Source organism: Schistocerca serialis, chromosome 1 (genome assembly GCF_023864345.2).
Source record: "Schistocerca serialis cubense isolate TAMUIC-IGC-003099 chromosome 1, iqSchSeri2.2, whole genome shotgun sequence".
Taxonomy (NCBI): domain Eukaryota; kingdom Metazoa; phylum Arthropoda; class Insecta; order Orthoptera; family Acrididae; genus Schistocerca; species Schistocerca serialis.
The window spans coordinates 447,364,281-447,391,197 of NC_064638.1; the positions used below are offsets into that span (position 1 = coordinate 447,364,281).

At 37.6% G+C, this 26,917-nt stretch overlaps 1 protein-coding gene across 2 annotated transcripts in view; it reads left to right on the forward strand.

Annotated features, from left to right (window-relative positions):
* Positions 1-25,854, forward strand: part of LOC126472880 (uncharacterized) — a 46,543-nt gene extending 20,689 nt beyond the window's left edge. The window contains exons 4-5 of one of the 2 annotated variants that reach the window (XM_050099967.1): positions 13,520-13,563; positions 25,665-25,854. In XM_050099967.1, coding sequence (XP_049955924.1) covers positions 13,520-13,563; positions 25,665-25,693 — 73 coding nt within the window. In that variant the 3' untranslated portion in view covers positions 25,694-25,854. The remainder of the gene's footprint in view (positions 1-13,519; positions 13,564-25,664) is intronic. The other variant, XM_050099968.1, reaches the window with a different exon arrangement.
* Positions 25,855-26,917: the final 1,063 nt, after the last annotated feature.

The window sequence follows — 26,917 nt, forward strand, 5'->3', positions numbered from 1 at the left end:
GGTAATTTTTATTGCATTTTTAAATAAGTTTGTTTCAGTAGTTTCTTTAATATCTTTCAGCAATTTATTGTACAGTTTTATTGCTTGGAAGAAAATGTCATTTTTAGTTTTATGTTTACTTTTTTGTTAAATGTAAGTTCAGTCTAGATATTGTACAAAGATCATTGACAGAGCTGTCTGCACAGTACTTATCAATGTTATTTTTGATGTATGCAATTGATCAGTAAATATACTCACAGGGCACAATTAAACCATCCCTACTGTTTTGAACAGATCTTTAGAGTGTGCTCAATTATTATTTTTTATTATTATTCTTATGGCACTTTTCTGCTGTGTAAAAACAGAAGTAATATGTTGACCATTTATTCCCAAGAGAAGAATATCGTTACTAAGAACTGAGTGTATATGTGAATAGCATGTAACTGAGAGACACTCAGTTATGAACTGGACACACTATCCAAGGGCATAACATGCTTGTAATAGTATGAGACACACCCTCCACTGACATATAATAATATAGTTCAGGAAATGGTCAGTGATATATTTTACATTGTATTTGGGGAGTGAATGCACCCTCAGGTAGATAGCAGATGTGACATCAGGCAAGGGGTCCAGGCAGAGGCTCTGAGAGCAACGCAGTGGTCACTTGATTTGGCAGCTATGGGGCAATTTTTGTTGTATAAGACCATACTGATGAGTTAAATAGACATGTTCAGTATACATTGTACTTTTATTTCCACCAGTCACAATCATTCTAGAAACATTTAATAGTTACACTTTTTGAAAAATGTATGAGAACATCATAAGATAATGACATTTTATTTGCAAGTATCTTTGTGTGTTCATACCACTTCAACTGAGAATCAATAATCATGTCTATAAGTTTTACATTTCTTACACAGTCAGTAGAGGTACCATCTACATTTAATTTAACAATGTCGTTTCCCCTCTTTGAATTGAAATGATTGGCATCAGTTTTCTTTATGTTAAATGGTTGTTACCTATTGACCAATGGTAAACTTCTCTTATACACTACTGGCCATTAAAATTGCTACACCACGAAGATGACGAGCTACAGATGTGAAATTTAACCGACAGGAAGAAGATGCTATGATATGCAAATGATTAGCTTTTCAGAGCATTCACACAAGGTTGATGCCAGTGGCGACACCTACAACATGCTGACATGAGCAAAGTTTCCAACCGATTTCTCATACACAAACAGCAGTTGACCAATGTTGCCTGGTGAAACGTTGTTGTGATGCCTCGTGTAAGGAGGAGAAATGCATACCATCACGTTTCCGGCTTTGTTAAAGGTCGGATTGTAGCCTATCGCGATTGTAGTTTATCATATCACAACATTGCTGCTTGCGTTGGTCGAGATCCAATGACTGTTAGCAGAATATGGAATCAGTGGGTTCAGGAGGGTAATACGGAATGCCATGCTGGATACCAATGGCCTTGTATCACTAGCTGTTGAGATGGCAGGCATCTTATCCGCATGGCTGTAACGGATCGTGCAGCCACATTTTGACCCCTGAGTCAACAGATGGGGACGCTTGCAAGACAACAACCATCTGCACGAACAGTTCGACGACGTTTGCAGCAGCATGAACTGTCAGCTCGGAGGCCATGGCTGCAGTTACCCTTGATGCTGCATCACAGACAGGAGCGCCTGCGATGGTGTACTCAATGACGAACCTGGGTGCACGAACGGCAAAATGTCATTTTTTCGGATGAATCCAGGTTCTGTTTACAGCATCATAATGGTTTCATCCGTGTTTGGTGGCATCGCGGTGAACGCACATTGGAAGCGTGTATTTGTCATCGCCATACTGGCATATCACTCAGCATGATGGTATGGGGTGCCATTGGTTACACGTCTCCGTCACCTCTTGTTCGCATTGACGGCACTTTGAACAGTGGACGTTACATTTCAGATGTGTTATGAACCGTGGCTCTACCCTTCATTCGATCCCTGCAAAACCCTACAGTTCAGCAGGATAATGCATGACTGCATGTTGCAGGTCCTGTACGGGCCTTTTTGGACACCGAAAATGTTTGACTGCTGCTCTGGACAGCATATTTTCCAGTTGGCAACACTGTGCTAACGTGGATTCTTCGAGTATTTGCTGCAATAAATAATTATAAAAAGCGTTGTTATTAAGCTGTTTTTAAACATTTAAAGTTGTTATAACTATAATTTAAGTGTTGTTAAATTAGTGGAAGTGTTAGTGAAGTATAAAATAAGATTAAGTGGGATAAGAAGCGTATTTTTCTTCTCGCACCTGTAGCTCAAATCCTAGGCCTAATTTCACACGCGCGAATCATAAGTAAGCAGTGAATTAAACTTATATTATATTTATACCAACTGGAAACGTTTACCTATAAGTGTTGTTACATTAGTGGAAGTGTTAGTGAAGTGTTAAAGAAGATTAAATGGGGTAAGAAGTTTATTTTCCTTCTCGTGCCTATAGCACGGATTTTAGGCTTAATTTCACGCGCGTGTATTGTAAGTAAACAGTGACTTGAAATTATATGTATTCACCAGTTTTTTTATTCAGTACTCTTTCAATTTATTTATATCTGCCTGAATAGTTTCTAGGGCCCTTTTTTATGTTTTAATCAGTACTTAAATCAGTTTATACGATTTCTGTTTTTACCATGAGTGAGAAGTGTGTGACATGCCGTAGGATCATTAGTTCCAGGGTGTGGTGTGATGAGTGCTGTAGTTTCTTTCATTGGAGCGAATGTAGTGGTGTGGGAAATGGGGACATAAATGAGGCTCACCAGTGGTATTGAAGGATCTGCAGTAGAGATAGGAAAATACTGGAACAGGAAGGGAAAATTGCAGCTCTTCGAGCTGACTTTGACAAGGCAAGGGAGGATCTGGACAGGTTAAAGAGGGAGTAGGGTGAACAGACAGAGGTGGGAAGTGGCAACAGGTAATAGGAGGAACAGGCAAAGGAGAGCATCTGACAGCTTTGTCATAAATCTTGAAAATAGATTTGACCTATTGCCTCAGTCAGAATTGGATGAGCCTCATGTACCTGAAGCTGTAGAAAGGGCACAACAAGCTTTCAAGGGCTTGGAAAAGGTAGGGAAATTTGTAAAGAGAAAGTTCTGTTGTTAGGTAGCTCCCATGGTAGAGGTGTTTGCCAACTACTGCAGGAAAATCTAGGTCCAGAGTATCAAGTCACAAACTTTTTCAAGCCTAGTGCAGATCTGGGGCAGGTAACAGAGGATGTAGGTTCTTTATGCAAGGATTTCACGAAGGAGGATGCTGTGGTTATAGTGAGTGGTCCAGAAAATAGCATTGACAGAGACTCTGAATATTCCATAGAGAGTGACCTGGTGAAGATAGCATCAGCAACAAAGCATACGAGTGTGGGATTTGTGTCTGTGTTGAGACGCCATGATCAGCCTCATTTGAACTCTTCCGTCAGGAGGGTGAACTTGGAGTTGGAGTGGTTGCTTAGGACGAATATAGGGTCCCATATTGGTTTGGTTCCTACGGATGCTATTGATACATGGGACTACACTAGGCATGGCCTTCACCTCAATAGGAAAGGGAAGGGAAAAAAGTCTGGGTTGATTGCAGAAAACTTAAGGGGGGACACTGTGGTAAAATATCAGTGGTCACAGGTGTCAGAGGGATGCCTTTTTTAGGTTAGGGAAGGGGGAAAGAAAACGAGTTTTATGAGAGATTGGCAGACACACACAGTTTGAGAAAACGGATGAACAGGAATCAGATTTGAGCATACAGCCTCCATTTAAACAATGTTTAACAGAAAGTAATCAGAAACTGCCAGTTCATCTTCGCCAAAGCAGTTATAATCCCATTAGTATGCAGTATCAGTTATCTTTATTACACCAGAACATTCCGGGACTCAGAAATAAAGTTGATGAACTACTCATTTGTATTGATGAAATGAATTCATCTAACCAAATTGTCATAATCTGCCTCTATCAACATCAAGTGACCACTGGTATAGATATGTTAGACATTTCAGGATTTTAGCTAGCTTCCTACTTCTGCAGAATAAATATGGATGGAGGAGGAGTTGCCACATTTATTAAAAACTGCCATAAATTCAAGAACATTGACATTAATAAATTCTGTTTAGAGGAGCATCAAGAAGCATGTGCAACAGAAATAGAGTTCCATAACAGATCATATATAATAGTAACTATTTACCGAGCACCTGCAGGAAATTATAATCTATTCATAAATGATTTAGAAGCTCTTCTGGGTTATTTAACAGGAAGAAACAAAGAAATTTTGATTGCTGGTGACTTTATTACAGATTTTCTAATGCAATCTTCCAGTAAACATTTACTGCAGTTGTCTTTCAATCTAACTCACACTATAAACTTTCCAACTAGGATCACTAAATCCCCAAGGACAGCCATTGATAACATTTTTATAGACAATCAAAGGAACAAAATCATATCATAAAACCTATAATAAATGGACTATCAGATCATGACATATAGCTCCTTGTTTTAGATGTAAATACTAACAAGGGAACCTCCCCATCGCACCCCCCTCAGATTTAGTTATAAGTTGGCACAGTGGATAGGCCTTGAAAAACTGAACACAGATCAATTGAGAAAACAGGAAGAAGTTGTGTGGAACTGTGAAAGAATAAGCAAAATATACAAACTGAGTAGTTCATGGGAACATATGCAACATCAAGGACAATAGGATTGCTGGAGCGCCATGGTCTTGTGGTAATGTGAGCAGCTGCGGAACGAAAGGTCCTTGGTTCAAATCTTCCATTGAGTGAAAATTTTTATTTTTTATTTTCAGTTTATGTGACAAACTCTTATGTTTTCATCACTTTTTTGGGAGTGATTATCACATCCACAAGAAAACCTAAATCGGGCAAGGTAGAAGAATCGCCAAGTGTACAAGTTAGGTGGGTCGACAACATATTCCTGTCATGTGGTGCACATGCCGTCACCAGTGTCGTATAGAATATATCAGATGTGTTTTCCTGTGGAGGAATTGGTTGACCTATGACCTTGCGATCAAATGTTTTCGGTTCCCATTGGAGAAGCACGTCCTTTCGTCTACTAATCGCACGGTTTTGCGATGCGGTCGCAAAACACAGACACTAAACTTATTACAGTGAACAGAGACATCAATGAATGAACGGACAGATAATAACTATGCAAAAATAAATAAAGTATAATTTTCACTCCAGGGAAGACTTGAACCAAGGACCTCTCGTTCTGCAGCTGCTCTCGCTACCACGGGACCACGGCACTCCTGAGCTCACATTGTGCATGATGTTGCCTATGTGGCCCATGGACTACTCAGTTTGTATATTTTGCTTATTTTTTCACAGTTCCACACAACTTCTTCCTGTTTTCTCAATTGATCTGTGTTCAGTTTATCAAGGCCTATCCACTGTGCCAACTTATAACTAAATCTGAGGGGGATGCGATGGGGAGGTTCCCTTGTAAGCAGATTATCAAGACTGCTAAATCTGAGTATAGGAGAGTAGTCAATCAACCAAAAATTGAGAGTTTTAGAAAACTTCTCAAAGATATGAACTGGAAAGATGTTTATAGTGCTCATGACATGAATGAAAAATGTAACACATTCATGAACAATGTCAGTACCATGTTTGAAAACTGTTTTCTTCTAAAAGTTACTCAAATTAAACAGAAGCCTATAATGAAACCATGGATTACACAAGGAATAAAGATTTCCCATAAGACAAAAAGGAAAATGTACCTGTCGACCACGAATAGATCCAATGCTGATGATTTAGGTAAATACAAGGAATACTGTAAAATATTAAAAAAAGTAATTCAGACATATAAACAAATGCACTACAAGAAGAAGATAGCAATGTCAGGGAACAAAATAAAAACAATATGGGATGTAGTGAAAGTGGAGACTGGTAGAACCAGAAAGAAACAGGAGCAAATAGCATTAAGGGTAGATGACACATTAGTAACTGATGGGCATAGTGTGGCAAATCTATTTAACAAGTACTTTATATCCATTACTGATAGAATAGGATTGTCAGGATCAGTAAATAATGCCCTTGAATATCTGAAACTAGCCTTTACAAATAGCTTCAGGTACATGAATATGTCAATCACTTCACCAAAAGAAATAACTTCCATAATAAAATCTTTAAAAACAAAGCATTCTAGTGGTTATGATGAAATATCAGCAAACTTAATTAAGGCATGTTCTTGTGAGTTTAGTACAATTCTAAGTTACTTGTGTAACCTGTCAATTATAACTGGGACATTTCCTGACACTAAAATATGCAGATGTTAAGCCTCTATTCAAGAAAGGGGATAAAGAGATACCATCAAACTACAGACCGATTTAACTTTTGCCAGCATTATCAAAAATTTTAGAAAAAGTAATGTACAGGCAACTCCTCAACCATCTGACCACAAATAACATATTATCAAGAACACAGTTTGGATTTCTGAAGGGTAATGATATCAAGAAGGCTATTTACACCTACATGAAAATGTTCTTAATTTATTAAATAACAAATTACAAGCAGCAGGTATTTTCTGTGATTTGTCAAAGGCATTTGATTGTGCGAACCACTACATCCTTTTAAATAAATTAGAATTCTATGGTCTCACAGGCAGTGCTGCAAAATGGTTCAAGTCATACCTCGCTAACAGGAAACAAAGGGTGTCAGCGCAAGGGACTAGTGAATTAAGTTATACGTCATCGTCAGAATGGGAAGAAATTACATGTGGTGTCCCAGAAGGATCCATCTTAGGGTCATTGCTTTTTCTTGTGTACATTAATGATCTCTCATCAGTTACACTGCCAGAAGCAGAGTTCGTTTTGTTTGCAGATGACACAAGTATTGCAATAAATAGTATGATGAGTGTAGTTCTAGAAAGATCTGCTAATGATATTTTCATGGATATTAATAAATAGTTTAAAGCCAACTCACTGACATTAAACTTTGAAAAGACTCACTATATGCAATTCAGAATCTGTAAGAGGTTTCCACCCAGCATATGCATAAAGTATGAAGAAGAGCAGATAGAAGAGGTTGACAGTCTTAAATTCCTGGGATTACAACTTGATAATAAATTCAGTTGAGAGGAGCATACCACAGAACTGCAGAAACGCCTTAACAAATCTGTATTTGCAGTTCGAGTGTTAGCTGACATAGGTGACATAAAAATGAAAAAGCTTGCACACTTTGCCTACTTTCATTCCATAATGTCATATGGTATAATCTTTTGGGGTGACTCTTCAAGTCAAACAAAAGTTTTCAGAGTCCAAAAGCATGTAATACGCACTATTTGTGGAGTAAACTTACAGACGTCCTGTAGAAACCTCTTCAAAGAACTGGGTATACTAACTACTGCCTCTCAGTATATTTACTCCATAATGAAATTTGTCCTAAATTATATATCTCTTTTCCCAACAAACAGCTCAGTTCATACATACAATACCAGGAACAAAATTGATCTGCACAAGGACTTAGAAGCACTTACTTTAGTTCAAAAAGGGGTCCACTACTCATGAACACTCATCTTCAATAATTTGCCAGCAAACATAAAAAATTTAGTTACAAATAAAGATCAGTTTAAAACGAGCCTGAAAGACTTACTAGTGGCCAACTCCTTCTACTCCATTGACAATTTTTTTAATAGAAACAAATGATGTATTGTATATATTCATTCTATTAGTATTGTTATTTCAGCTTTCAAATAATAATAATAATAATAAAATAATAATAATAATAACAATTTTGACATGTTCCACATCCACGAAGATCTCCTCAGCACGGATCTGTGGAATGAAAAACTAATCTAATCTAATCTCTCACCAACTGAAAATGTCTGGTCAATGGTGGCCAAGCAACTGGCTCATCACAATACGCCAGTCACTACTCTTGACGAACGGTGGCATCGTGTTGAAGCTGCATGGGCAGCTGCACCTGTACACACCATCTAAGCTCTGTTTGACTCAATGCCCAGGCCTATCAAGGCCGTTATTACGGCCAGAGCTGGTTGTTCGGGTACTGATTTCTCAGGATCTATGCACCCAAATTCTACATCTACATCTACATCTACATCCATACTCCGCAAGCCACCTGACGGTGTGTGGCGGAGGGTACCTTGAGTACCTCTACCGGTTCTCCCTTCTATTCCAGTCTCGTATTCTTCGTGGAAAGAAGGATTGTCGGTATGCCTCTGTGTGCGCTCTAATCTCTCTGATTTTATCCTCATGGTCTCTTCGCGAGATATGCGTAGGAGGGAGCAATATACTGCTTGACTCTTCGGTGAAGGTATGTTCTCGAAACTTTGACAAAAGCCCGTATCGAGCTACTAAGCGTCTCTCCTGCAGAGTCTTCCACTGGAGTTTATCTATCATCTCCGTAACGCTTTCGCGATTACTAAATGATCCTGTAACGAAGCGCGCTGCTCTCCGTTGGATCTTCTCTATATCTTCTATCAACCCTATCTGGTACGGATCCCACACTGCTGAGCAGTATTCAAGCAGTGGGCGAACAAGCGTACTGTAACCTACTTCCTTTGTTTTCGGATTGCATTTCCTTAGGATTCTTCCAATGAATCTCAGTCTGGCATCTGCTTTACCGACGATCAACATTATATGATCATTCCATTTTAAATCACTCCTAATGCGTACTCCCAGATAATTTATGGTATTAACTGCTCCCAGTTGCTGACCTGCTATTTTGTAGCTAAATGATAAAGGATCTATCTTTCTGTGTATTCGCAGCACATTACATTTGTCTACATTGAGATTCAATTGCCATTCCCTGCACCATGCGTCAATTCGCTGCAGATCCTCCTGCATTTCAGTACAATTTTCCATTGTTACAACCTCTCGATACACCACAGCATCATCCGCAAAAAGCCTCAGTGAACTTCCGATGTCATCCACAAGGTCATTTATGTATATTGTGAATAGCAACGGTCCTATGACACTCCCCTGCGGCACACCTGATATCACTCTTACTTCTACATCTACATCTACATCTACATTGATACTCTGCAAGCCACCCAACGGTGTGTGGCGGAGGGCACTTTACGTGCCTCTGTCATTACCTCCCTTTCCTGTTCCAGTCGCGTATGGTTCGCGGGAAGAACGACTGTCTGAAAGCCTCCGTACGCGCTCGAATCTCTCTAATTTTACATTCGTGATCTCCTCGGGAAGTATAAGTAGGGGGAAGCAATATATTCGATACCTCATCCAGAAACGCACCCTCTCGAAACCTGGCGAGCAAGCTACACCGCGATGCAGAGCGCCTCTCTTGCAGAGTCTGCCACTTGAGTTTGCTAAACATCTCCGTAACGCTATCACGGTTACCAAATAACCCAGTGACGAAACGCGCCGCTCTTCTTTGGATCTTCTCTATCTCCTCCGTCAACCCGACCTGGTATGGATCCCACACTGATGAGCAATACTCAAGTATAGGTCGAACGAGTGTTTTGTAAGCCACCTCCTTTGTTGATGGACTACATTTTCTAAGCACTCTCCCAATGAATCTCAACCTGGTACCCGCCTTACCAACAATTAGTTTTATATGATCATTCCACTTCAAATCGTTCCGTACGCATACTCCCAGATATTTTACAGAAGTAACTGCTACCAGTGTTTGTTCCGCTATCATATAATCATACAATAAAGGATCCTTCTTTCTATGTATTCGCAATACATTACATTTGTCTATGTTAAGGGTCAGTTGCCACTCCCTGCACCAAGTGCCTATCCGCTGCAGATCTTCCTGTATTTCGCTACAATTTTCTAATGCAGCAACTTCTCTGTATACTACAGCATCATCCGCGAAAAGCCGCATGGAACTTCCGACACTATCTACTAGGTCATTTATATATATTCGGAAGACTTCTCTCCATTGAGAATGACATGCTGCGTCCTGTTATCTAGGAACTCCTCAATCCAATCACACAATTGGTCTGATAGTCCATATGCGTGAAAATGTAATCAAATGTCAGTTCTAGTATAATATATTTGTCCAATGAATACTCGTTTATCATCTGCATTTCTTCTTGATGTAGCAATTTTAATGGCCAGTAGTGTAGTTTCATTTGTTTTCTCTGCAAGGAGTTCTCTTGTTTTTGCAGTGACTATAATATTACTCTCACCAGCAAGGAGAATTTTTTCCCTATAACTAACACTGCTTGTAAAGTCATTGATGTATATCAACAACAGTATTGGTCCTAATATGACACCCTGAGGAACTTCTATATCAATGTTTTGGTTGTGATAAATGCTTTACTACGAATTTAGGCATGTTTGATGTATGTGTTATCTCTACTCTTTGTACCCTATCCGCTATGTGTGATCAGAACCAGTCATCAGCTACCCCTCTTGTTGCTTACATTTCTAGTTACTTAGTAAAATCTTATGGTCAGCAACATCAGAAGCCTTAGAAACATCTAAAAAATTTTGTTTCAGTACAAATGTTGGTAGTTCATCTAAGTCAACTGGCTTTTTGTTTTTTAGTATTTGTACAGTTTTACTGACTTCATGCTATCTGGTTGGTAGTAACATCATTGTACTTAGTTACGTAATTATTTAATGGTTTTACCTTTGTTTTGGAAAATTTTTGTTGTGACTTCTCTGCAATACTTGGAAAGTTAGGGGTCACATGGAGGCATACAGATAATCATTTTCGCCTCACTCTGTTTGTGAGTGGAACAGTAAAGGAAAGGACAAGTTGTGGTACAAAGGAACCTCTGCCTCACAACATACAATAACTTGCAGTGTAGTATACATATATAGATGTAGATATAGATGGTATTAAAAGTTTTTCTGTTGCTCCCTCTTTCTTTTTTTATGATCTAGCAGACTACTTTGCTTTTATTCTCTGTATTGTATTTTTGCAGCAATCAGCACCTTCCTGTGAATCTTTTTGTACTACGATAGTAATTTAAGAACTTTGTCTCATTATGACTCTTTTTCATGAAACTGAGTTGTTTAAGGGTTTGGGAGGACTACTTAATACTTTCTGTTACCCAATGGCTTTTGTAAGACATTAACACTAATGTGATACCTTCGGAAATGTTTTTCCAAAGTTCGGTATAAATAATGTTAAGAATTTAGTGAAAGTGACATTTACATTGGTGTTTCTATAAAATTCATCCCATCTTTTGTTTATTAATTCTGTAGAGAAATTTTATGTTTTGATTTCTGATAAAGATCTTTTGTAGGCTTGCAATTTAGAGACTTTATTCACACCTGATTTTACTGTTGTTATTTGGCAGAAAAAGTCTTATAGTCCAAGATCTTTTACAGATGCATCACACTTCTCCCTGTCCATATCCGTGGTCACATGGTTAATTACTGGTGTAGTTATTGTAGAAATTATTGTTGCGGTATTGACCAATAGGGGCGTGCCAAAGCTCTGAATAATGTTTATGACAGTGCTACTAGCTTCATTTATGATATCTGTTTTTGTGTTAATGATATCACACAAAATTATGTTGACATTTGCACTTGAGACTTTATTTAGTATGTATGTCAATTTATTGAAAAAGTGTCCACTGATATGATGATCCACAATCAAAATTATTAATTTCATGATAATATCAGGCCCTGTTAATTCAGAAGTGGATATTTCGAGTTATTGTCTTCACTTACTGTACTAACGCCATGTCATGATTTGAACTGTGTTCCTTTTCTGATCTAAAGGCATGATCCTCCATCCTTTGAAGTATTCCTACAGTAAGAGCCTGTCTTTTCATATGATGAGAATATTACTTGCTGGATTTCTGTGTCTAAAAAATGGTGCTCAGTGACACAAACTACCATGCACTCCAGAGATTGGAACTCAACTTCAAATTATTACGTTTTAGTTTTCATTGAGTGCATGTTTTGACGAGGGACTGTTAAGTTTGTGAAATGTCCCACATTACTTTTACCTATGGTCATTTCATGTGTTAGAATCTATCTTGTGAATGATTGTTTCAGAGTTTTTTAAACTGCTGGACATACTCTTTAGGTAGAAGAACCTGTTGCTTGGATTTATACTAAAGAAGGCCTACTTCTCCTACCCATGATAATAGGTATTTGACTATGCATGGTTTGAGATTTATCCCCTATACTTTCATGAATAAACTGTATCAATATGCCCTCATGTGTAAGTCATGCCTAGTTGAACTCCATCTATTGATAATTCCAATAGGCACTAGAGCAGCATGTGCAAAATCGGTTGTTGTCAGTGCCATCTCTAAACCCACATTAATCTGCCTCAAAGTTCGGTTAAGATGTGGTTGATCATGACCCCAGAACAACTCAACAAAGTGTGTGTCAATGTCATGTCAAGGAAGCTATCTTGTTTAGGGCGTCACTTATCTCATAAGCGACATTTCTGCCCCAGTCACTCTTACTACCTGGTCCTCTTATGAAAAATCTTTCCATAAAGACCCTAAGTCATCTAGCAATTGAATTAGCCCTGCATTTGATTTGAATATGTTTGTGTCTGGTACACTGCCCCCAAGCTTTCCTGTGACTGAGGGCCTGCATCTCACCCATGGCTACTACCTGAAGCAGCACTTCTTCCTAACACCTTGCCTGTGGTTTACTGAACATGTATATATTTATATACTTGTATATCTAAAAACAAAGATGATGTGACTTACCAAACGAAAGTGCTGGCAGGTCGATAGACACACAAACAAACACAAACATACACACAAAATTCAAGCTTTCGCAACAAACGGTTGCTTCATCAGGAAAGAGGGAAGGAGGGGGAAAGACGAAAGAGTGACCAGTTTTGAGTCGGGAAAAAAAGGCAAAAGAAAAAGGAAAGAAGGAGAAGGAAGAAAGTGAAGTAGAAAAAGAAAAACATGAACGGGAGAGCACTAAAATGTCAACGTGGTAGAAATGTATGAAAGAGAATTATTAGCAAATTAGGACTCAACTGTGTTGAGTAAGAGTCTGTAACAGCTTTCACTCCCCGCACGGAATTGCTTGCTTCTTGTTGTCAGCTACTAGATAGACTCACTATTGTTATGCTAAGTGAACCAACGAAACAAAAGTGTGAAGGATTTATTTTGATCTTAGTATTTTGTTTTTTGTAGCTTTCCATTAATCAGCAAGGAAAAAATGAAAATGGAGCTGCATTATTGTTGCAAGTATTGTTGTTCTGGGCTTTTTGTTGACACAAGTTTTGAATTGTATCATACAAAAAATAGTTATTAAAAATTGATCCCTTTACTTAATTGTAAACCAATGTTCACCTCAATAAATGAATAAACAGTTAAAGCACCAACATTGGGTGATGCCAGCAGGGGCAAGAGTGGGGAAGTGGAGGGGAATGAGGGTGTGGGGGTCAAAGAGGGAGGATGGATTTGAAGTCTGCTCTGGGCACCAGTTACCATAGATGTGCCACTGTGTACTTCAAAGCAAGGAAATAAAATTCTTTTTAAATTGTACTCTTTATGAGGCAACAGGAACTGATCTTTAAAGTGTAAACTGCCTTTGCCACCTAACTGACTGCTGTTTCTGTATGGACAGGTGGTGGTCAAGAAATCATCATGTACTTTATTACCACCAGTTATGTAAGTCTCTTATAAAGTTTTATCTCAGTATCTCTTTATCTTTTACATAATGCCATTTCTGGACAAAAAGATGGAGCCATCAGTGTGCTAAAATAGCTTTTCAAAATTAACCCAAAAACATTATTATGGCAAAGGAGGTAAAACAAATCATAACTGAACATTTTTAACTGTGCTATGTTTTTTCTGCCATACTACAACAAAGTGCCTGAATTTTGTCAGTTATAACCCACTTCCCAACTGTTTGAGAAATTATTCTGAGGTTTTTGAGAATTTAGAGACTCCCAGAAACTGCTACACCACATGATCAAAAGTATCTGGACACCCCCAAAAACATACATTTTTCACATTAGGTGCATTCTGCTGCCACCTACTGCCCGGTGATCCATATCTGTAGTCATTAGACATCATCAGAGAGCAGAATGGGGCACTCTGCGGAACTCACAGACTTTGAATGTGATCAGGTGGTTGGGTGTCACTTGTGTCACACGTCTGTATGTGAGATTTCCACACTCCTAAACATCCCCAGGTCCATTGTTTCCAATGTGATAGTGAAGTGGAAACACGAAGGGACATGTACAGCACAAAAGCATACAAGCCGACCTCGTATGTTGACTGACAGAGACTGCCAACAGTTTAAGAGGGTCATAATGTGTAATAGGCAGACATCTGTCCAGACAGTCACACAGGAATTCCAAATGGAATCAGGATCCACTGCAAGTACTATGACATTTAGGCAGGAGGTGAGAAAACTTGGATTTGATTGTCAAGTGGCTGCTCATAAGCCACACATCACGCTGGTAAATGCCAAATGACACCTCACTTGGTGTAAGGAGCCTAAACATTGGATGATTGAACAGTGGAAAAGCGTTGTGTGGAATGACAAATCATGGTACACAATGTGGAAATCTAATGGCAGGGTGTGGATATGGCGAATGCCTGGTAAACATCATCTGCCAGCGTATGTAGTGCCAACAGTAAAATTCGGAGGTGGTGGTAGTATGATGTGGTCATGGTTTTCACGGAGGGGTCTTGCACCGCTTGTCGTTTTGCATGGAACTATCACAGCAAAGGCCTACACTGATGTTTTAAGCACCTTCCTGCTTCCCACTGTTGAATAGCAATTCAGGGATGGTGATTGCATCTTTCAACACAATCAAGCACCTGTTCATAATGCACAGTCTGTGGCGGTGTGGTTACACAACAATAACATCCCTGTAATGGACTAGCCTGCACAGTGTCCTGACTTGAATCCTATAGAACACTTTTGGGATGTTTTGGAACACCGACGATGTGCCAGGCCTCACCGACCAACATTGATACCTCTCCTCAGTGCAGTAATCCATGAAGAATGGGCTGCCATTTCCCAAGAAACCTTCCAGCACCTCACTGAACATATACCTGTGAGAGTGGAAGTCAATGGAGGGTGCCATGAACTTGTAAGTCATTTTCAGCGAGGTGTCTGGATGCTTTTGATCACATAGTGTACTTGCCTTGACAAATTACTGTTATTGCTAGTCTGTCAACTCTTACAGCATATGTGAGTGCTGGGAACAGCTTTCCATCCCAGTGTAATATTACTACTTGCCAGTAATTAATGTTGAAATTGTGCCTTATTTCTGTGTGTCTCACTTCACGAACTTGTTTCCTGACATACCGAAAATAAAAACAGTTCATTACTAGGTTTTCAGTGCCATGGCCAAAAAAGTCTGCAACAGTAATTAATATATCAATACTATTTCAATAACTGATTTTGCTCTTATCAGAAATGTAAGAGAGATAGAGATTAAAGAAAAGCACATTCTTTGAACTTCTGTTGCTGGTTCTGTTATTGCTGTTGCTAACAGACAATTTTTCAATGTCATTGTGAATGTTACTGTTTTTGTTGACTGATGTTGAAAGGTGTGTTTTTGATGCAGCAAGCTTATAGTGGCAAAACAATGTTTCCTTTCATTATAGGTCCTTTCCTTCCCTGAGTTTTCATTGTAGTGCAGTTTTCTGCTGCTCATTTGCTTTATTCTCTTTAATTTTTGTTTCTTCCAAAGCATCTTCCACAAGGATATAACCCACTCAAAAGGGACATCATGCCATACCAAATTCCATCCCCTTGACATGAGTCAGATCTCTGTGGAAGACTCAAGTGCAAGACCCAACCAGTTCACCCACCCACCACATCCTACTTTAGTTCCATCACAGGCTTATTCTATGTCATCAGAGGCAGGGCCACATATGACATTAGGCATGCCATGTACAAATTCTTCAGCAACTTTTATACATCTTGAGGGCTTAACCACCAACCAGATGTCTATCCAATTAATGTTCACCTCTAAACTATGGTCAAGAGCACGTCTGGGATGACTTTCCTGCAAAATCTTCTTCAGCTCTGAGTTTTGCTGGATAAATTTTTAAAGGAACACCCTGCCATGTGAGTTTTATTGTTTATTTAAGTACAACCTAGTTTTTGGCCTTTTATGCCATTTTAAAGTATTTGCCAAAACCAAAAATTGCGTATAGACCATGTAAAATTTCAAAAAATATAAAATGTCTTCAATAGATTAGGTTAGTATAGTAGTGCTGGCAAGGCAGAGAGCAGGATATGAGAGAATGGGAGAGAGACCAGAAGACACAGGGGATAAGCCCCCCCCCCCTCCCCCATGTCTTCTGGTCATTCTCCCATTATTATAGATAGTATGAAGATGTGTAACATTAACAGTCATATATCTATGACACTTTGTCATTGTAGTAATTGGTTATTCTATTACTCATACTCTTTGATTTTACCATCATAAAGTTTTAAGGACCTGTGCTATCTTTTATTTACCAATGTAAGCCTGTTTTTACTAAATATGACATGCTCCTATGATTATTTACCGATTTGTTACAAGATAGTGCTTTTACATCTGGCATTTTGTGGGGAGCCAATATTTTTCTTAATTTATGGTCAATTTTGAGCTTGTCAGTATGTTTAAGGGTCCCGCAATATATGTTAAAGACATAAAATGTAAGTACATATTTCATAATTATACACTAATTTACATTCATTGTTTAAGACATTTTACATGGTCTTGCTGTGTGCAATTTTTGTTTTGTTTTGGGTTGTGCGTAAATAAACAATAAAACAGTCAGATGGTGGTGTGCTTCTTTAAAAAATGTTGTATGAGTGTTGCTCATCAACATCAAAAAAATCATGAGATAAAGTTTGTCAGACTGCTGTATAGATATTATGGGAAATACTGCAATAAGGTGCACTAGGCAATTCTTCAAATAATGGGGCCTTACACACACCTATTACCAAGGTATCCAATACTATGATCTGCTCCAGTACTCACAAAATTTAACGTCTACCTGTTGGCATCTTGACTGTACTAATTAGTCATATGGCAGTGTCAGGCACTTCACATTACCTGGTACCAGTCTAATTTGATGGAGAATAACTATGGCAGTAGTGACTCCATTTCAGATAATCAATAAATACACCTCATTTCTTAATAAGTGACACAAATAGGCAAATATTTCCTACAACACAGTACATAATCAGAATTCCAAAGTATTTGTACATTTGCCCAAAGTAAAAATCAGAAGACTTAACACTGTTTAAAAGTTGAAGACAGTAACTCATAGAGTCACATGGGTGCACTGGATGCATTTTTGCTGATGATAGATTACTGTGGATGGCAACTGGACACATTGTTGTTGAGACTGTCCAAAATGTTGCTAATATATTAGGTACAGACTTTTCGTAGCACTAACTGGGCATGAGTTCCTGCTCTTTTGCCTAGATGTTTCCTTGTGATTTCCAAGCCTTGACCAACTATTTTGGGGTGGTAGTTATTTTTATAAAGACTGATGTCAGAGCATATTGTGATTTTTTAAAGTAAACAATGTTTTGAAAAGTGGCTAGTTCAGATTCTCCCAATTCAGATGAGTTGTATGTTATGAGTCACTTGGCTTAAAAAACATGGAAAAATGCTAAATATTCTTGAAAACATTTTATTCATCTGCATTGGGAATATCCCATTTGCAAGTACAGGTGCCATTTTTAGATTTATAATCATCGAAAATTTATGCAAATTCTTTTGAATGACTTAATTAATTAATGAAAAGCATAATCTGATTCAGAAGAAATAGAGCAACAAAATTATATTGGTAAAAAGCGGAATCTGGCAGGCATATTGTTACAACTACCAAAAGTAATTTCAGTATATTCAGACTTTGATTACGGTTACCTGGATGCTAGCCTTTCTCATGATTGGTGTCAACATACCTAAACTGACTGATTAACTCAGTCAAAGATCCCTATCTTGTACTGTAGTGTAGTTTACAGTTGTTAATAACTTTTAATTAACATAGTTTTTAAGAAAATTAATTATACTAACGAAATAAGTACATTGAGCAGCAAAATCAGAATGATGATTTTAAGTGAGGCAAAGTGTAATCAAAGTTTTGATAAATTTGAGTACATATTATAGAAGTATTTTGTAGATAATTGAATAAAAAAATGAAAAATAAGTAAAAAGCTTAGTAACAGGGGTTTAATAAGAGCAGACGGTAAGTTCCAGCTTGTTCTGTTTTACAGATAAAACTCAGTGATAAAACTCATTCCTGAGCAAAGCATACTTGATTTGAATGGCTGCTTCACAACCCTCACAGCCCTCTGGGTCATTCTCCCCATACCATCTTCTCTGAGTATTGCAGAGTTAGCTACCCTTGCAAAACATCCCTCAGTTCTGTAATTCCCATGCCCCACACTCACCTCCACCCTTACCCTCAGGACCCTAACTTCATTCTTCCTGCAACCAAACTTTCTACCCAACAGTTTCCACTTTGTCTGTTCTGTCACCTCTCTCTCAATACACCTCTCATCGATGTTGTGTACTGCTCAACCTCACCAGTGTAGTGCATATACCAATCTGTCACATTCCTAACTCATTCAGCTGCGGTCTCATCCTCCCAAATTCCTGTGTCGCAGGTGTTTGGATGGCTTTTGTGTCAATGAGCTCACCCCAATGATAACGCAGGATGTTTGGTGGGCCAACAGGTATGAAGAGCCAGATAGATCGCTATCATAAAGTCATCTATTTACTATATAAAGTAAAGCAGTCAAAACCTTTTGTTGCTGCACTCGCCACCTCATGATGGAGGCTTGTCCTGGACTGTGGTGTGTTCTTATGCTTTGGGAGACAGCCAGCACACTAGAATCACCATGCTAGGCAGGTGGCACTAGTGTCAAAGTTACATTGTTAGCATCTTGATGAGTGCAGTGCCATGCCAGGCTCATGCAGGAGGCCAACACACAGCTGCAGTGAGCTCTGTAGCAATTCAGTCCCACAGTATGGTGTAGACTTGTGACTCAATGCAGGAAGCATAAGAGCAAGGAGGTGAACCAAGGACCCAAGCACAGGGCGCAGCAACAATGGCCCACAGATGCAAGGCTGCAGTAACAGAGTGCACACACGTAATACAGGCGAAGACCTATCAGAAAGTCAGTCCCAAGTACGAGCCATGGACTTGTGGGTAGGTGCCCTGAAGTCAGTAGATAGCAGCCAGCAATGGACCCTCAGCTGGAAGGTACCAGTGTAGCCCCCAGTGACATCAGAACTAGGCATAGCTTTAGTCCTGCAGCTAGAAGGGGTAGTGCCCATTAGCAGTGTGCTGGGTACCCACATCAGGTCGATGACTGTTGTGGAGTACCTCTGGGAGTTGGCTGCAGATGGTGACAGACATTGCATAGCTGCAACAGGTGGCATTTATGTTAACAAAACAGTGGCAGAGATCACAACAAAGAAGGACCACGATGTGAGCCACATGATCTTTGCTTTAATGGAGGTATTATCAGGAAAAGATATTTATTTGGCAAAACACTTAACATGTCCTTGTAATACACATTGATAACAGCCTCTTATTGTTATTGTTATTAAATATTTTCTGATACTCCATACTCAGAGTGTAAGTATACTCATTTTAGACGCTAAATGAAATTTTGATCTCACAATGATTGGGTGGCTGAAGTATTATAAAATAGTAATTCACTGATACACGGAGACTTACAAAAAGATGTCATTCCTATGGGGAAAAAAAGAAAAATGTCTATGTACTATGTGGCCCCTGTGAAGGAAAGATTATTAGCTATCTGTTTGCTTTACTCCGGGTTACATATTCCATGTTAAAAGACAGTGCTGCAACAATATGTATTTGTGAATGTGTATTTTATCCTCATTCTTCTTCTGCTTCTTCTTCATTTTTAATTTTTTTTTAAAAAAAGGAGGATTAATTTGAAAAATAGCAAAGTTTAAGAAAATGTGAGTCTCCATTCATATTTTGATAAAACATGCTAGATAAGGAGGCATCTTTGTATTATCTTAGTGATGTCCATTGTACGTTGCTTGTTTGTTTCTTGAGGTAAATGAGAATTTTTTGGTGGGGAAAGAGTACACTGTACTGGAAATTGGCAGAGTATACTCATCTGAAAATAGAATTGAGGTATAAGAAAGGAGTGCATGCTTCTCAAGACTTTCTTTTGATCCGATTGTTGCAATATGTCACAGACACTGAACAATTTATTTTTAACCAATTTCCATCTGTTATTTTCCCTTGAGGTGAATTCCTTATCAGTCTCTATGCTAACATTCAATATCCATGCCTTCTGATGAAAAAATGAGCATTCTGAAGTACCAAACTTTCCTGTGTTACATAACGTACAACCAAGATTTAATTAAAACCAATTTTCTTATAGCTGCCAGCTGCATTGAATTTCCACATATTTTGAAAGTATATTGAGCTTAGGCCTTCTATTGGTCATATTGCGATCAGCTTGGTCATTTCATTGCTCCCACATCTTAGCTGCAAACATGTCAGGGCTCAGTCAGCACCTGTGTCTGAAGGCAGATATCCTAATGCAAATTTGTGTTACCACTGCAGGCTATCTGTTAGATGACTCTGAAGTAAAAATGAAATTTAGTTTGGAATTGACAGCTATTTCAGTAAATTGTGTCATGTGGTTTTCACTGAGGTGGAAGAAGTGCAGTATCAGTCAGTGACTAAGGTTGTGCTTTTGGATGGGATAATATGAATCACTTATATGTGAAATTAGATGCTGTTAATGGTGGTGTTTTATCATAAATGGCAACAGACAGATTTTGTTTCAGTGAATTTAAGCATTAATAAAATTGTTTCAATAAAAGCAGTCCTGATTGCATGTAAGTTATTTATTTCAGTCAGAGACCAATTTTGATCTCTTATAGGAAATCATCAGCCCATTTTCTGCTGTGAAAAAGAGTAATCCACTTTCTTAGGGGCAAAAGACTTGAATACAATCATAAGAATGATGTAATATAAAAATATAGCTGATCTACCCTTGGTGACAGGCAGACAGTAGCATGGAGTAGCTGCTCAGGAGAGGCACGAAGAACACTGCTGAATAAGGATCAGTTGCTTGTAGTTAAACAGTGAAAGTCCCATGTACCACCTCTGACATAACATCACTAATAGCCAATAGTTGTGAGACATGGCTACATTCTGCAGAATCCATTTATAAAAATTTATATTGATTAGAGGTTTGCTCATAGAATAAACAGCTATGGGTGTTTTAAATATTATGTACAAGTTGTACAATTTAAAAAAGGTGCAAAAGAAAACTTTATCCAGTGACACTGACTCATTTAAATGTAAGCTGCCCTCTACAGGGACTTATGGTAGATGTGAACATAGCAAAGATGGTTGGTAGAATGACAACTGGTAACCAAGGAAATGAAATATGATTCAATATGTTCTTCTGTCTATCAAAGACATTACAGAACGCAGTTGGAAAGAAGGACTTCAACCAGTAACAAAGGAAACAATATTGAAATCAATGAGTACTGTCATCACTCACAGATGCTTTGGAGTTATCTGTAGCTACATTTTGACATGTACCTATTATGTGTATGTACACACACAATTAGCTGATTGTTATATCATTAGGGTTGAGTAGATGTAATGTTATCATCGAAAAGCCAAGCCATTGTGTGCAATAAAATAGAAGCATAAAATGTTACAGTCTTGCATACAAAGTTTGCTGTACTTTTGTAATTTGTATGCAGGATTGTAACATTTTACAGGTATGCTTCTACCTTACATGATACAGTGGCTTGGCTTTTAAACAATAACATTACATCTACTCAACCTTAAAGATATAATAGTCAGTTAGTTGTATGTGTACATATGTATAATAGGTACACATCAAAATGTAGCTACAGGTAACTCCATAACATCTATGACTGATGACAGAACTAATTGATTCCTATATTGTTTCCTTGATTACCAGTTGACGTCCTTCCTTCCAATTGAGTTCTACAAGATCTTTGACTGATGTTAGAACATAGTGAGTCATATGTCATTTCCTTGGTTACCAGTTGGCATTCAACAAACAATCTTTGCTATGCTTTTGTCTACCATAAGTCCCTGTAGAGGGCAGCTTATATTTCTATGAGCCAGTGCCATTGGGTAATAATTTCTTTTGAATTTTTGTGATCTACTTCTTTTACATAATATTTCAAACATCCATAGCTGTTGATCATATGACAAAACTCCTAATAATTATGTTTTTAATAACTTTCAGATGTCTTGACCACATTTTTTATTATTTCCAAAATAGTCTTATGTCATTCAACATTCCATCATTTTCAAAGGCTAATGTTGTTTTGTGTTGTACTTTATATCCTTTGAAAATGACAGAATCCAAAACATGTAAGGCATTTTTGAAAATAATGAAATGTGTTGTCAAGAAATTGAACACTAGTAAAGTGTATCCAAATGGCCACTTTGCCTCAAAACATTTTCATACAAATTGCAGCAATTATATTTTTGTTAATGGGTTCTGCAGAATATAGTCATGTCTCACAACCAATGGCTGTTAGTGACATTATGCCAGAAGTGGTGGGTGGAGCTTTCACTATTGTACTACTAGCAAGTGAGTCTTATTCAGCAGTGTTCTTCACGTCTCTCCAGAGCAGCCTGTTCCATGCCACCATCTCCATCTATCACTCAGGATATATCAACCATACTTTCGTATAATGTCATCTGTATTTAAGTCCTTTGACCTCTTAGAAAGTGGATTACTCTGTTTAACAGAGCAAAATGGTCTGATAATGATCTTATAAGAGATTGAAATGGGTTTCTTAATGAAATAGATAACTTACATGTGATTAGTACTACATTTACTGAAAGAATTTTATTATAGTTTTATGGTTTGCTATTTATCCATGGAGGATGTTCAAAAAAATTTAAGTATTGTTGAATATGTGTTTCTGGTGAGGACTGTGCAGGATGGTCAGCAGTTGTCATTAGAGGAACAGATCATGGAAACAGTCCACAACATGATCCTTGCTGATCATCAAGTGAAAGTGCAAAAGGTAGTAAACACAGTGGGGGTTGTGTGTAATAGCATACATCAAAAGGTGACGATGAAAAAAATGGTCAGCTCAATGGCTGCTCTGACAGATGATGGTGAAACACAGACTAGTGTCATTTTCATCTGCAAAGCTGTGTTTTGAATGGTTAAAGAGAGATCTGAAGGACTTTTTGCCTTAATGTATCACCACTGATGAGAGCTGGATTCATCACTGTACTCTGGAAACCAGGAAACAATTTGACAATGGGGTGGTTATGGTGTCTCTGCTTCAAAGAAAGCTGAGATCATTCTGTTGGTAGGAAAAGTTATAGTGGCCATTTTTCTGGAATGAGAAAGACGTCATATTTATTGACATAGAAAAAGAAAAAGTGATCACTTGACAATACTACACCATTATGACAAGAAACTGAACTAAACTTGATTTGTTTTTGACAAAGAAGAAAAGTCAGAGTTAGACAATGAGCAAATGGATTTATATAGAATTGTATTATGAATTACTGTCACATTCTAACATCATTTCAGCCACCTGTCCTAATATCTTTGAGGTTTGCCGGTGACATTGTAATTCTGTCAGAGACAGCAAAGGACTTGGAAGAGCAGTTGAATGGAATGGATAGTGTCTTGAATGGAGGATATAAGATGAACATCAACAGAAGCAAAATGAGGATAATGGAATGTAGTCGAATTAAGTCGGGTGATGCTGAGGGAATTAGATTAGGAAATGAGACACTGAAAGTAGTAAATGAGTTTTGCTATTTGGGGAGCAAAATAACTGATGATGGTCGAAGTAGAGAGGATATAAAATGTAGACTGTCAATGGCAAGGAAAGCGTTTCTGAAGAAGAGAAATTTGTTAACATCGAATATAGATTTAAGTGTCAGGGAATCATTTCTGAAATTATTTGTATGGAGTGTGGCCATGTATGGAGGTGAAACATGGATGATAAATAGTTTGGACAAGAAGAGAATAGAAGCTTTCGAAATGTGGTGCGACAGAAGAATGCTGAAGATTAGATGGGTAGATCATATAACTAATGAGGAGGTATTGAATAGGATTGGGGAGAAGAGAAGTTTGTGGCACAACTTGACTAGAAGAAGGGATCGTTTGGTAGGACATGTTCTGAGGCATCAAGGGATCACCAATTTAGTATTGGAGGGCAGTGTGGAGGGTAAAAATCATAGAGGGAGACCAAGAGATGAATACACTAAGCAGATTCAAAAGGATGTAGGTTGCAGTAGGTACTGAGAGATGAAGAAGCTTGCACAGGATAGAGTAGCATGGAGAGCTGCATCAAACCAGTCTCAGGACTGAAGACCACAACAACAACAATGATACAATTCTAGTACTTGCCTTCTATACTAATGTACCTAAATTTAGACAAAGTGAAGAAGGCATAGCTGAATTAACTGTACTTAGCTTTCTGATGATGAAGTTTTGATGGTAGTCTCCCAGGCTGCTTCTTCTTCTTGTGTAAGCTTGTAATTATAGGTTCTGGTAGTAGGTTAAAGTTGACATTTGCCTTTAAATAAATAGTCTTGGACATGATGTCACTTTCCACCAGACAGTTTAATTGTAGATTCTGATACAGTTTCACAACTGATTATGGTATTCACACATATTGGTGATGACAACCATTTAGAGAGTGAATGTTAACACACATCTACTTTTGTTCATCCCTGACAACCAATGCGTCATCTGCATTGATATGTCAAAAACTACTAAAACCTCCAGGTTCAGGTTGGAGTTGTTGTTCTGGTTTTAGTTTAAACACTTTTGAGGCAGGTTAATGTTATTTTAAAAACTAGAAAAATGTGAAACACATAGGTTGAGAATAACACTTACAGTAACCATTGAAGATTATTTATGAGAAAATGATGTTTATATTGAACTGAAATTGGTATACTTAATTCGAATTGGGCATGTTTTCCACTCTTTTGGCCAAATAGGTGTTTTGCAGTTTTGTGTTTTCTACAAATAGGTTACATCTGTTTTATGTTCCCTTGCAGGATTTACAAATCACAAAAGTAATTTTCGTGTGAGCAGTTTTGAGAATGAACTATGTTTTTGTATTCAAAATTATGAAGCAATTTTTATATTTCAAATGTGGCTATTTTCTCTTTGGGATAGAACTGACAAAAATTAGGAAGCATTTCAGTTTCTCTGTTTCCTAAGTTTCTGGATGAGACAAAACGTTCCAAAAAAAGATAATTTAATTAATAATATAACAAAATTGCACATTCATAATTTTTGTTGTTTGGTTTGTAATTAAAATAAACATGGCTATTTCTATGATGGTGGCACTCAGAGGCTTTTTTACATGTAATACGCATTTTGTCTGTTTCAAAAATTTATGTTATCTTGATAATAGTATGGTTGCAAATTTGGTTGTAAGCCTATGTTGAAGATAATTTTCCATAAGCTGTAATATGTGTATTAGATTTCTCGTCTATGAAATTTATAGGGTGTCTACAGATGTTATCTGTCGATATATTGTGCGAACAGTTTGTAAAGATGAACTAGAAAGTTTTATTGAATCTACTGATGCCATATCCACAATGTTATAACATACAACCAATGCTTCCTGTGATTACTTTTGATTGTCATGCTTGAAGAGATCACTTGCTGGTAAGAAATTCTGCACAAATGCAGAGGTAGCTACTTTTTTGATAATGTATTTAAGTATTAACCATATGAACTTTATTGTTATTGTTCACAGGTTTGGAAAGTAAGGGGCAGAGATGCTGAATCTTTGAAGATTTGTGAAACAGTTAATTCCAAGTGTTAATATTACTACTTACATAATTCATCTTCCAGTTAAATTACATTGTTGTAAGAGTAATAATTATATGTGTAATTTATTTTCTATATTAACAATTCACAATAAAGAAAATTATGCTCTGGCACTATCCAATATTATGTAATACTCAGATTGCCTGTTCTTAAATCAAAATTGGCAAGATCATAAATAGCTTTGGCAGCAGACATCAGATGTCACAGACAGTGGTACAATACTCATTGACCTACATGTGCTGCAAAATTGACTAAGCTTTTGTTTTCTTCAGTGAAACAGTTACCCAGATTTGTTGCCAATTAGCAGAAGTCAGCTCGCATGGGCCGAGCAAGCCACTTGTGACAGTTAACCACTGTTTGCTTATAATTTGTCAAATTTTTGTTTATAAAGTGTCAATAATGATTAAATTCCAAGAATCTGAGAAGAGTTCAAAAAGTTTCTGGTGTTATAACTGCAATGAAACCAATCCTGAACATGAAGATAGGTTAATGAAGATTTTTTTACCCCCAAAATCAATATCAAATGAGCTGCAGAACAAAGTTAGACACATGGTAAGGAGGGTAAAAGTGTGTAAACTATGCAACTGCATGAATCAAGCAGTTTATCACAAGCTTTTTATTGAAACATAGTCAGCATTCAAACATTAACTTGTGAGAAATGTTTATAAGCCTTACTTTTTATCAGTTTCATTTATTTAATCTGCATGTAATTCTATGAAATACCCCCACAGCAGAAATAAACTGTAGTGGAACTAGGATTTGGAGTGGTGATGCTGGGTTGAGATGCATGCACAAAAAAAAAAAAAAAAAAAAAAAAAAAAAAAAAAAAAAAAAAAAAGCACTTATTTACACACAAAAATCCAATTGACAAGACCATCCCCAAGGGATGTACCCAGTTCCCATTCACAATACAATGAATTTACTTTAAAAGGAATTATCAGTCTTGAAACTACCATAAAAACAAACTCAAATCATTTACTAAAAACAATCAGGTATCATGCACTCACGTATACCCTCTAGTACCTCCAGCACAAAATACCATAAAAACTAAAAAACAGTTTCATGCCACAATTATTAATCACCAAAGGGAAGTTTGCTGGAATACATGATAACTAACATTAGCCTTATTCCTGGTGTCCAACAGTGCCATAAACAATTTATGAAAATCTGCTGTCTGCT